The sequence below is a fragment of the Oncorhynchus masou genome, chromosome 30 (assembly GCF_036934945.1).
Source record: "Oncorhynchus masou masou isolate Uvic2021 chromosome 30, UVic_Omas_1.1, whole genome shotgun sequence".
In the NCBI taxonomy this organism is placed as follows: domain Eukaryota; kingdom Metazoa; phylum Chordata; class Actinopteri; order Salmoniformes; family Salmonidae; genus Oncorhynchus; species Oncorhynchus masou.
This window is the reverse complement of record NC_088241.1, coordinates 11188800-11202691: the sequence shown is the minus strand read 5'-3', so window position 1 is coordinate 11202691 and position 13892 is coordinate 11188800. Positions and strand designations below refer to the sequence as shown.

The following is a 13892-nucleotide window of genomic DNA, read 5'->3' as shown; positions in this document are numbered from 1 at the left end:
GAGGTCTGGGCTGGCCCTGGTCCTCTGGCTGGTCCACTGGTGGTTGTTTCTGGGTATCTCCTCTTGGCTCCAGGACCCTCCTGGGGCTGACCCCTCTCTCTGCTCCTCTCCTCTCGCCCCCGACCAGGCTCTGAGTTAATGCCCAAAGCCCTGTCCACCAGGATCGTAGGAGGCATCTGGTGGTTCTTCACCCTGATAATCATCTCCTCCTACACGGCCAACCTGGCTGCCTTCCTCACTGTGGAGAGGATGGAGTCGCCCATCGACTCAGCTGACGACCTGGCCAAGCAGACCAGGATAGAGTATGGAGTGGTGGAGGAAGGATCCACCATGACCTTCTTCAAGGTGGGTCACATAAGGCATGGAGCAATACTGGCCATCTATCAGTCTATTCATCTATCAACCAGGCCATCAAGCAATCACTCCATGTATTTGTGCATCTACTGTACGAGGATACATCAATCAGTCCACCAAATCATACAGTGTTGCACCACTAAAGGACACATGGTTAGAGAATATTTGGAGGCAATTGTAAATGCATTTCAGATGTAATGACATGTAAGGAAATAGACAAATACATTGGTAAATAAATTGTCGAAGAGCTCAGATGAATCTGCAGAACTCTAGATCAACTGTAAAGCCATAAATAGCTGTTAAGTCCAGCTAGAAATTCCCATGACAATAGAAAGGAGTGTTCCGGAATAAAGATTTGAACGTATAACCATTAGTTGGGTTACAGCTGTATTTTGTGCTGCCTGTGAAATCGGCCAAGTGGTGTGGTATATGGCCAGGAGAGGAGAGGAGATTATAACAGTAAAAAAAATGTTTTGTCATGCCCGTGGTGTGTGTGTCTGATATACCACGGCTTTCAGCCAATCAGCATTCAGGACTCAAACCACCTGGTTTATAATAAAGTATAGCCTTTCTGTGTTCACTCTTGCCAGCTCTCTCCTCTCCTCTCCTCTCCTCTCCTCTCCTCTCCTCAGTGGTTGATCATGTGGAATCACTGCAGCATATCAAGGGTATCTTATTAAGCCAGTAGTGTTTTAGGGTATTCTACAGTATTCTCACAAGATGTCCCTGCTGTGTCTCTCTGATTATTCTGCACTGTTTGTCTCTCGTATCGTATCCCCACCGCCGCGATGCACGGACAGCTCTATGCCAGATGGAGGGAAAATCTGTCTCTCCCAGGCTGCTGCAATGGATCTTTATGGCTTCTGGTGTTTCTTTATTTTCACACTTCATTTTTATCAGCTCTGTGTGTGTGGTATGTGTGTGTGTGTGTGTGTGTGGTGTGTGTGTGGTGTGTGAACACATTCTCAAAAGACACATACACATGAAAACACATGCATACTCTCTCTCCCTCTCTCTTTAACAGATATACACATATGTGTGCACACACACACACACATACGCACACACCAATTCATTACTGTAGCTAATATGGCACGGTGATAGCAAAGCTTTAAATAGTATTTTTACCATTCCGTAACATGCCAACTGTTATTTTCAGTCATTTAAAAGGGAGCACATACAGTCTGTTCTGGTGAAGAAGGTTACTTATGCTGACATTCCATTGCAACAATTACAAAGAAAAATGTAATAAAAAAATGATTAAGCAAAGCAAAGTATTGTTCAAATCAAAGTATATTTGTCACATGCGCCAAATACAACAGTAAGCACTTTACAATATTGTAAAATGTATTTGGCGCATGTGAAAATTTTGATTTGATTTGAACAATACTTTGGTTTGCTTGAATCATTTTTGTTTGTTGCCAACACAGTCATCAGAAGGATTCAATCCACAGATGTAGAGGATCCAACTGAAGTACATCAACAACATCACCCCTACCCAGACCCACTTGCACACACCCCCATCTCCATCAACTACATCATTCAGTCATTATTCGTTTTACACTTATTACATCACTCGGCCGTTGTGCTTGTGTGAATTTTTTCTCTTAAATTCTATACATAGGTTTATAGTGAATTAAGCATACATTTTTGTTAACTGTAATTGTGTTAGTTATGCTCCATCTTTCCCTCCATCTTATGTTAACATCAGTTCTTTTTTCCAATAGTTAATCTTTTTTTCTAAGAGATGGTCGTCAGTTGGATATGTTCCCTGCAAGGTTTTGTCTTTATCATTATGAGCATCATGTTCCGGCTCAAATAAGAATCCTTCAAGGTTGCTCTGATGTCCAAAATATTAAACATTGACATTTTGTGATATGTAACTCTTAAGTTGCATGGATTTGACACCACATTGGTCAGTCCAAAATTACTTTTTAATTCTGTCATGGAAATACATTTATTTCCTGTTACAAAGTAATTTACAGTTTCTATGCCTTTTAGTTTTCCATGTGGAACAATTTATCGGTGAATTCTGAAAAACTATCCAAGGATTGTTCCATAAGGTTGTGTTTTTTGGTAAGTGATATTAGTTCTTCTAAAATATGTTTCATTTTCTTTTCCATGTTGTTTTAACATTCTTAACTATGAAGTTGTTGATGTTCTTAGCTTTACCCTTTGAAAATAGACATGTAAAACAATTTTGGGGATGAGCACAAGCATCTTCAATAAGTCCCTTCTTTAGTGCATTTAACTGCATGTCGCAAGTAAAAGCCTTGGGTGGCGAGTTGATACAATTCCTAGTCTGGAAGGTTAAAACCACCCTTCGACTTAAGAAGATGTAAACCTTTCCTTTTTATTCTATGAATGTATTTGCCTGTATAAAGTATTTTTATGACCGTCTATACTTTATTTAAAGAAAGTCTTCGCTGGAGGAATTGGTATGACCGGAAAACGCTTTGGCAGTGGTGCCTGTAAAATGTATGTGAAGATTACCCCATTTAATTAGATCTGCTTTCATATTGTTGAGTAGTGGAATAAAGTTATCTTTGCAAATTTGTTTTCACTTATTAGGCATCCTAAGTTTTTCATATTTTTTGTTGTCCAGTTTTAAAGGATTGCTGTAGATCGAGAGTAATATTTTTGTTGTCCAGTTTTAAAGGATTGCTGTAGATCGTGAGTAATGTTTTTGTTGTCCAGTTTTAAAGGATTGCTGTAGATCGTGAGTAATCTTTTTGTTGTCCAGTTTTAAAGGATTGCTGTAGATCGTGAGTAATATTTTTGTTGTCCAGTTTTAAAGGATTGCTGTAGATCGTGAGTAATGTTTTTGTTGTCCAGTTTTAAAGGATTGCTGTAGATCGAGAGTAATATTTTTGTTGTCCACTTTTAAAGGATTGCTGTAGATCGTGAGTAATATTTTTGTTGTCCAGTTTTAAAGGATTGCTGTAGATCGTGAGTAATGTTTTTGTTGTCCAGTTTTAAAGGATTGCTGTAGATCGAGAGTAATATTTTTGTTGTCCAGTTTTAAAGATTGCTGTAATCTTTTTGTTGTCCAGTTTTAAAGGATTGCTGTAGATCGAGAGTAATATTTTTGTTGTCCACTTTTAAAGGATTGCTGTAGATCGAGAGTAATATTTTTGTTGTCCAGTTTTAAAGGATTGCTGTAGATCGAGAGTAATATTTTTGTTGTCCACTTTTAAAGGATTGCTGTAGATCGAGAGTAATCTTTTTGTTGTCCAGTTTTAAAGGATTGCTGTAGTTCGAGAGTAATATTTTTGTTGTCCACTTTTAAAGGATTGCTGTAGATCGAGAGTAATATTTTTGTTGTCCAGTTTTAAAGGATTGCTGTAGATCGAGAGTAATGTTTTTGCCATTATTAGTTGTTTTTCACATTAATTTTATATCCTTGCAAACACTACATGACAAAAGGTATGTGGACACCTGCTTGTCGAACATCTCATTCCAAAATCATGGGCATTAATATTTTTGTTGGTCCCCCTTTGCTGCTATAACAGCCTCCACTCTTCTGGGAATGCTTTCCCCTAGATGTTGGAACATGGCTGCAGGGACAAGAGCCACAAGAGCATTAGTGAGGTCGAGCACTGATGTTGGGCAATTAGGCCTGACTCGCAGTCTGCTTTCCAATTCATCCCAAAGTTGTTTGATGGGGTCGGGGTATGTGCTCTGTGCAGGCCAGTCAAGTTCTTCCACACCAATCTCGACAAGCCGTTTCTGAATGGACCTCGTTTTGTGCATGGGGTCATTGTCATGCTGAAACAGGAAAGGGCCTAACCCAAACTGTTGCCACAAAGTTGGATGAATGTCATTGTGTGCTGTGGTTTTAAGATTTCCCTTCACTGGACCTAAAGGGCTTCTCCCGAACTATGAAAAACAGCCCCAGACCATTATTCCTCCTGCACCAAACTTTACTGTTGGCACTACTGTATGCATTGGAACAGGTGGCATTATCCTGGCATCTGCCAAACCCACTGTAGATTTGTCCGTCGGACTGCCAGATGGTTAAGTGTGATTCATCACTCCAGAGAATACGTTTCCACTGTTTCAATGGCGGCGAGCTCCAGCCGACGCTTGGCATTCCGCATGGTGATCTCAGGCTTGTGTGCAGCTGCTCGGCCATGGAAACCCATTTCTTGAAGCTCCCGACAAACACTTCTTGTGCTGACGTTGCTTCCAGAGGCAGTTTGGAACTCTGTAGATCCGATGGCAATGCTCCGGATCCTCCGATGATACAGTTACGCTAAGCTCCTCCGATATCAGCTTGATCGCGTAGATGGAAATGTCCCCCTTTTTCCTCGTCTTCCGGTAGGGACAATATTCTCATATTATTTTGTCACAATCTGTTTTCTAGCTGATCCAGTTCATCTTCTAAAGTTTGCACCTTTGTTTCCAGAAGCCCAGTTTTGTTGTCTTGTACGTCCACGCGGCCGCCCTGACACGATAGACTCTACTTTCGTTTCAAGCAAATCTACGTTTTAAACAACAGATTGTAACAGTTTGTTTGTTTTGGTGAGCATTTTGACAGTATAAATCGGAGCTACTATCTCCCCATGCGTCCTATCGGTACACGCATGTGAGTCCTTATTACTATTCAACAACAGGAAAAAAAATGTAATGCCTGCCGTTTGAGTAATTATGTACTCAGATTTGTTCTGGAAAAATACATGGCTAATGGTGGCTGATTATGAAAATACCAGCATGGGGTAACTCTCTGAAGTGTCCGAATTACACATCTCTCCCTCCTCTTTTCTCATTTTCCAGCCACTCCATTCTATCCATCCTCGACAGACTCCCTTTACAATAACACTGAATTATTCAAAAAGCACACACCACTGTGTATCTCTTATTACCTAACATATCACGTCCTATTAAGGACCCTGGCAATGCTATTATTTCACCTCATTTATGTAATCCCTACGCAGGTGGAATCCTAGCACCTCAGCGAGGAAGTGGGCACCTGGCGTCGCCACGGCGACGAGGAGCAAGATCGCCCCTGGTTATGGGGCTGAGTTGTTCTGCATTAGCTGTGAGACGGCTGTCAATGTGGAAAGTGTGGCATCACCAGAATAATGATTTAAAGGGAAAAGCAGACAGGGCTTATTGAGATGATGAGTGTGATACTGCAGGAGGATATGAGAGAGGAGAGGGAGAATGAGAGAACATCAGGAGAAGACAGGAGGAATAGAAGGGGAGGAGGAGAGTGGGTGTTGTTCACGCTCCTCAGCCCCACAGGCCTGTGCTGTATAGTATGTTGCTACATTCTTTCAGTTCAGCAGAATCCCCCTACTGTATCATCACAGCAATTATACTGTAATTCACCTTACACAATCTATCCTCACAATTCAGCTAATTTGAACCAAGGTTGATTTCCTGTCAGACTTTTTTCTCCCATACTTCATCTTGTACAACCCTTTTTGGTTCCAGGGACAACCCTTTTTGGTACCATGTGGAACATTTTGGTTCCAGGTAAAACCCTTTTGAGTTCCATATAGAACCCATTCCACAGAGGGTTCGACATGGAACCAAAAAAGGTTCTACCTGGAACCAAAAAAGGGTCCTTCGAAGGAATCTCCCATGGGGACAGCCAAATAACCCCTTTAGGCTCTAGATAGAAAAAAATGCTCTAAGAGTGTTTGGAATGTGTAAAAAAAAGACTAGAGTTGGATGATTAAGCCTCTACTTCACACTGTTTTCCTCTGGTTCAAATGTAGTCTCTGATACTTGCCTCCAGTCCAGAGGTTGATGCTGTATCTAGCCTTCAGTCGAACCACTGCCTCTCAGGATGGCCTGGCTCTCTGGGTTATGCTAGCACACAACTCCCATAACTGAGATGAGACACTTCCCTCTTCTCTTTTGTGTTGGTTGCCTCCATAGTACAATTCATCTTTGCTTTGAAGCATCCTGGTATCTGTCACATACGTCCCAGCCAGCCCCATCACATCAAAAAGCATTGTGGCTCCTCCCCTGGCTAGTGTGTGTGTGTGTATTTTAGGCTCTACCTGTTCACTAGCCTCTCCGCTCCATTCCATGCAGACATCTAACCCATCTGCAGTGGGGTTTTTGCTGAGCAAAGCAGAGCCAGTCTTACCTGAACTCCCTCTACCCTTCACCAGCCTCTCCTCTCCATACAGCCAGTCTTACCTGAACTCCCTCTGCCCTTCACCAGCCTCTCCTCTCCATACAGCCAGTCTTACCTGAACTCCCTCTGCCCTTCACCAGCCTCTCCTCTCCATACAGCCAGTCTTACCTGAACTCCCTCTGCCCTTCACCAGCCTCTCCTCTCCATACAGCCAGTCTTACCTGAACTCCCTCTGCCCTTCACCAGCCTCTCCTCTCCATACAGCCAGTCTTACCTGAACTCCCTCTACCCTTTCCCAGCCTCTCCTCTCCATACAGCCAGTCTTACCTGAACTCCCTCTAGCCTCCCTTCACCAGCCTCTCCCAGCCTCTCCTCTCCATACAGCCAGTCTTACCTGAACTCCCTCTACCCTTTCCCAGCCTCTCCTCTCCATACAGCCAGTCTTACCTGAACTCCCTCTACCCTTTCCCAGCCTCTCCTCTCCATACAGCCAGTCTTACCTGAACTCCCTCTACCCTTTCCCAGCCTCTCCTCTCCATACAGCCAGTCTTACCTGAACTCCCTCTACCCTTCACCAGCCTCTCCTCTCCATACAGCCAGTCTTACCTGAACTCCCTCTACCCTTTCCCAGCCTCTCCTCTCCATACAGCCAGTCTTACCTGAACTCCCTCTACCCTTTCCCAGCCTCTCCTCTCCATACAGCCAGTCTTACCTGAACTCCCTCTACCCTTTCCCAGCCTCTCCTCTCCATACAGCCAGTCTTACCTGAACTCCCTCTGCCCTTCACCAGCCTCTCCTCTCCATACAGCCAGTCTTACCTGATCTCCTTCTGCCCTTCAATGCTTTCTGCCCCTCCGTTTGTGGAACTGTCTCTCTTTTTTCAATCTCTCTCTATTTAACAACCCTGATACTGGCGTCATCGGTTTTTGAAATTTGTTGTGTGGAGGTATTGCAGTGTTAGATTAAATCTATGTCCAGCTCTCCCATTCCTCTAACCTTGCCTACTCTCTGCATATTTCTCTCTCTCCTTCCCTTGCTCTCTCTCTTCCCCTCTCTATTTTGTCTTTATTTCCACTTCCTTTCTCTTTCATAAAAATATCATTTTTTTGAGGACGATTGTCGCTGAGCCCTTGAGGACTCTCCAGTAATCAGCAGTGAGTTTATTGGTACTGATGAGTCACCAGTCTTGAACCAAGCTATTCTACAGTACAGACTGTACTGAACGAAGCTATCCTACAATACAGGCAGTACTGAACTAAGCTATCCTACAATACAGGCAGTACTGAACTAAGCTATCCTACAATACAGGCAGTACTGAACTAAGCTATCCTACAATACAGGCAGTACTGAACTAAGCTATCCTACAATACAGGCAGTACTGAACGAAGCTATCCTACAATACAGGCAGTACTGAACTAAGCTATCCTACAATACAGGCAGTACTGAACTAAGCTATCCTACAATACAGGCAGTACTGAACTAAGCTATCCTACAATACAGGCAGTACTGAACCAAGTTATCCTACAATACAGGCAGTACTGAACTAAGCTATCCTACAATACAGGCAGTACTGAACTAAGCTATCCTACAATACAGGCAGTACTGAACTAAGCTATCCTACAATACAGGCAGTACTGAACCAAGTTATCCTACAATACAGGCAGTACTGAACTAAGCTATCCTACAATACAGGCAGTACTGAACTAAGCTATCCTACAATACAGGCAGTACTGAACCAAGTTATCCTACAATACAGGCAGTACTGAACAAGCTATCCTCCAGTACAGACAGCAATCCTGACCAAGCTATCCTCCAGTACAGACTGTGATCCTGACCAAGTTATCCTCCAGTACAGACAGCGATCCTGACCAAGTTATCCTCCAGTACAGACAGTGATCCTGACCAAGCTATCCTCCAGTACAGACAGCGATCCTGACCAAGTTATCCTCCAGTACAGACAGTGATCCTGACCAAGCTATCCTCCAGTACAGACAGCGATCCTGACCAAGTTATCCTCCAGTACAGACAGCGATCCTGACCAAGCAATCCTCCAGTACAGACAGCGATCCTGACCAAGTTATCATCCAGTACAGACAGCGATCCTGACCAAGTTATCCTCCAGTACAGACTGTGATCCTGACCAAGCTATCCTCCAGTACAGACAGTGATCCTGACGAAGTTATCCTCCAGTACAGACAGTGATCCTGACCAAGCTATCCTCCAGTACAGACAGCGATCCTGACCAAGTTATCCTCCAGTACAGACAGCGATCCTGACCAAGCAATCCTCCAGTACAGACAGCGATCCTGACCAAGTTATCCTCCAGTACAGACTGTGATCCTGACCAAGCTATCCTCCAGTACAGACAGCGATCCTGACCAAGTTATCCTCCAGTACAGACAGTGATCCTGACCAAGCTATCCTCCAGTACAGACAGCGATCCTGACCAAGTTATCCTCCAGTACAGACAGCGATCCTGACCAAGCAATCCTCCAGTACAGACAGCGATCCTGACCAAGTTATCCTCCAGTACAGACAGCGATCCTGACCAAGCTATCCTCCAGTACAGACAGCGATCCTGACCAAGTTATCCTCCAGTACAGACAGCGATCCTGACCAAGTTATCCTCCAGTACAGACAGCGATCCTGACCAAGCTATCCTCCAGTACAGACAGCGATCCTGACCAAGTTATCCTCCAGTACAGACAGCGATCCTGACCAAGCTATCCTCCAGTACAGACTGTGATCCTGACCAAGTTATCCTCCAGTACAGACAGCGATCCTGACCAAGTTATCCTCCAGTTCAGACAGCGATCCTGACCAAGCTATCCTCCAGTACAGACAGCGATCCTGACCAAGTTATCCTCCAGTACAGACAGCGATCCTGACCAAGTTATCCTCCAGTACAGACTGTGATCCTGACCAAGTTATCCTCCAGTACAGACTGTGATCCTGACCAAGCTATCCTCCAGTACAGACAGCGATCCTGACCAAGTTATCCTCCAGTACAGACAGCGATCCTGACCAAGCAATCCTCCAGTACAGACAGCGATCCTGACCAAGTTATCATCCAGTACAGACAGCGATCCTGACCAAGTTATCCTCCAGTACAGACTGTGATCCTGACCAAGTTATCCTCCAGTACAGACAGTGATCCTGACCAAGTTATCCTCCAGTACAGACAGTGATCCTGACCAAGCTATCCTCCAGTACAGACAGCGATCCTGACCAAGTTATCCTCCAGTACAGACAGTGATCCTGACCAAGTTATCCTCCAGTACAGACATTATCCTCCAGTACAGACAGCGATCCTGACCAAGTTATCCTCCAGTACAGACAGTGATCCTGACCAAGCTATCCTCCAGTACAGACAGCGATCCTGACCAAGTTATCCTCCAGTACAGACAGTGATCCTGACCAAGTTATCCTCCAGTACAGACAGTGATCCTGACCAAGTTATCCTCCAGTACAGACAGTGATCCTGACCAAGCTATCCTCCAGTACAGACAGCGATCCTGACCAAGTTATCCTCCAGTACAGACAGTGATCCTGACCAAGTTATCCTCCAGTACAGACATTATCCTCCAGTACAGACAGCGATCCTGACCAAGCTATCCTCCAGTACAGACTGTGATCCTGACCAAGTTATCCTCCAGTACAGACAGCGATCCTGACCAAGTTATCCTCCAGTACAGACAGCGATCCTGACCAAGCTATCCTCCAGTACAGACAGCGATCCTGACCAAGTTATCCTCCAGTACAGACAGCGATCCTGACCAAGTTATCCTCCAGTACAGACTGTGATCCTGACCAAGTTATCCTCCAGTACAGACTGTGATCCTGACCAAGCTATCCTCCAGTACAGACAGCGATCCTGACCAAGTTATCCTCCAGTACAGACAGCGATCCTGACCAAGCAATCCTCCAGTACAGACAGCGATCCTGACCAAGTTATCATCCAGTACAGACAGCGATCCTGACCAAGTTATCCTCCAGTACAGACAGTGATCCTGACCAAGTTATCCTCCAGTACAGACAGTGATCCTGACCAAGTTATCCTCCAGTACAGACAGTGATCCTGACCAAGCTATCCTCCAGTACAGACAGCGATCCTGACCAAGTTATCCTCCAGTACAGACAGTGATCCTGACCAAGTTATCCTCCAGTACAGACATTATCCTCCAGTACAGACAGCGATCCTGACCAAGTTATCCTCCAGTACAGACAGTGATCCTGACCAAGCTATCCTCCAGTACAGACAGCGATCCTGACCAAGTTATCCTCCAGTACAGACAGTGATCCTGACCAAGTTATCCTCCAGTACAGACAGTGATCCTGACCAAGTTATCCTCCAGTACAGACAGTGATCCTGACCAAGCTATCCTCCAGTACAGACAGCGATCCTGACCAAGTTATCCTCCAGTACAGACAGTGATCCTGACCAAGTTATCCTCCAGTACAGACATTATCCTCCAGTACAGACAGCGATCCTGACCAAGCTATCCTCCAGTACAGACAGCGATCCTGACCAAGCTATCCTCCAGTACAGACAGCGATCCTGACCAAGTTATCCTCCAGTACAGACAGTGATCCTGACCAAGTTATCCTCCAGTACAGACAGTGATCCTGACCAAGCTATCCTCCAGTACAGACAGTGATCCTGACCAAGTTATCCTCCAGTACAGACAGTGATCCTGACCAAGTTATCCTCCAGTACAGACAGCGATCCTGACCAAGCAATCCTCCAGTACAGACAGCGATCCTGACCAAGTTATCCTCCAGTACAGACATTATCCTCCAGTACAGACAGCGATCCTGACCAAGCTATCCTCCAGTACAGACAGCGATCCTGACCAAGCTATCCTCCAGTACAGACAGTGATCCTGACCAAGTTATCCTCCAGTACAGACTGTGATCCTGACCAAGTTATCCTCCAGTACAGACTGTGATCCTGACCAAGTTATCCTCCAGTACAGACAGCGATCCTGACCAAGTTATCCTCCAGTACAGACTGTGATCCTGACCAAGCTATCCTCCAGTACAGACAGCGATCCTGACCAAGTTATCCTCCAGTACAGACAGTGATCCTGACCAAGCTATCCTCCAGTACAGACAGCGATCCTGACCAAGTTATCCTCCAGTACAGACAGCGATCCTGACCAAGCAATCCTCCAGTACAGACAGCGATCCTGACCAAGTTATCCTCCAGTACAGACAGCGATCCTGACCAAGCTATCCTCCAGTACAGACAGCGATCCTGACCAAGTTATCCTCCAGTACAGACAGCGATCCTGACCAAGTTATCCTCCAGTACAGACAGCGATCCTGACCAAGCTATCCTCCAGTACAGACAGCGATCCTGACCAAGTTATCCTCCAGTACAGACAGCGATCCTGACCAAGCTATCCTCCAGTACAGACTGTGATCCTGACCAAGTTATCCTCCAGTACAGACAGCGATCCTGACCAAGTTATCCTCCAGTACAGACAGCGATCCTGACCAAGCTATCCTCCAGTACAGACAGCGATCCTGACCAAGTTATCCTCCAGTACAGACAGCGATCCTGACCAAGTTATCCTCCAGTACAGACTGTGATCCTGACCAAGTTATCCTCCAGTACAGACTGTGATCCTGACCAAGCTATCCTCCAGTACAGACAGCGATCCTGACCAAGCAATCCTCCAGTACAGACAGCGATCCTGACCAAGTTATCATCCAGTACAGACAGCGATCCTGACCAAGTTATCCTCCAGTACAGACTGTGATCCTGACCAAGCTATCCTCCAGTACAGACAGCGATCCTGACCAAGTTATCCTCCAGTACAGACAGTGATCCTGACCAAGCTATCCTCCAGTACAGACAGCGATCCTGACCAAGTTATCCTCCAGTACAGACAGTGATCCTGACCAAGTTATCCTCCAGTACAGACAGTGATCCTGACCAAGTTATCCTCCAGTACAGACAGTGATCCTGACCAAGCTATCCTCCAGTACAGACAGCGATCCTGACCAAGTTATCCTCCAGTACAGACAGTGATCCTGACCAAGTTATCCTCCAGTACAGACATTATCCTCCAGTACAGACAGCGATCCTGACCAAGTTATCCTCCAGTACAGACAGTGATCCTGACCAAGCTATCCTCCAGTACAGACAGCGATCCTGACCAAGTTATCCTCCAGTACAGACAGTGATCCTGACCAAGTTATCCTCCAGTACAGACAGTGATCCTGACCAAGTTATCCTCCAGTACAGACAGTGATCCTGACCAAGCTATCCTCCAGTACAGACAGCGATCCTGACCAAGTTATCCTCCAGTACAGACAGTGATCCTGACCAAGTTATCCTCCAGTACAGACATTATCCTCCAGTACAGACAGCGATCCTGACCAAGCTATCCTCCAGTACAGACAGCGATCCTGACCAAGCTATCCTCCAGTACAGACAGCGATCCTGACCAAGTTATCCTCCAGTACAGACTGTGATCCTGACCAAGTTATCCTCCAGTACAGACTGTGATCCTGACCAAGTTATCCTCCAGTACAGACAGCGATCCTGACCAAGTTATCCTCCAGTACAGACAGCGATCCTGACCAAGTTATCCTCCAGTACAGACAGCGATCCTGACCAAGCTATCCTCCAGTACAGACAGCGATCCTGACCAAGTTATCCTCCAGTACAGACAGCGATCCTGACCAAGCTATCCTCCAGTACAGACAGCGATCCTGACCAAGTTATCCTCCAGTACAGACAGCGATCCTGACCAAGTTATCCTCCAGTACCGACTGTGGTTTTGACAAAGCGATTCCACACAACCGACAGTCGTTCTGATCAAGCTATCCTCATGTACAGACTATGGTCCTGATCAATCTATCCTACACAATAGACAGTCATTCTGATCAAGCTATTCTACAGTATAGACAGTTATTCTGATCACGCTATACTACAGTATAGACAGTCGTTCTGACCAAGCTATCCCACAATATAGACAGTCGTTCTGAACAAGCTATAGCGCGCTACAGACAGTCGTTCTGATCAAGCTATCCAATAGTATAGACAGTGATCCTCACAATGCTCTCCTATAGTATAGACAGTGATCCTCACAATGCTCTCCGAAAGTACAGACAGTGACCCTCACCATGCTCTCCTATCATATAGATATTGATCCTCACCATGCTCTCCTGTAGAAAAGACAATGATCCTCACCATGCTCTACTATAGTGTAGATAGTGATCCTCACAATGCTCTCCTATAGTATAGACAGTGATCCTCACTATGCTCTCCTATAGTATAGACAGTGATCCTGACCGTGCTCTCCTATAGTATAGACAGTGGTCCTCACCATGCTCGACTATAGTATAGATAGTGATTCTCACCATGCTCTCCTATAGAAAAGACAGTGATCCTCACCATGCTCTCCTATAGAAAAGACAGTGATCCTCACCA

At 45.3% G+C, this 13892-nt stretch overlaps 1 protein-coding gene across 2 annotated transcripts in view; it reads left to right on the top strand.

Annotated features, from left to right (window-relative positions):
- The window catches only part of LOC135522058 (glutamate receptor ionotropic, kainate 2-like), a 276893-nt gene that overhangs the window by 213508 nt on the left and 49493 nt on the right, over positions 1–13892 (top strand). For both annotated transcript variants that reach the window (XM_064947973.1, XM_064947974.1), the window contains exon 14: positions 128–345. In XM_064947973.1, the coding sequence (XP_064804045.1) occupies positions 128–345 (218 nt within the window). The remainder of the gene's footprint in view (positions 1–127; positions 346–13892) is intronic.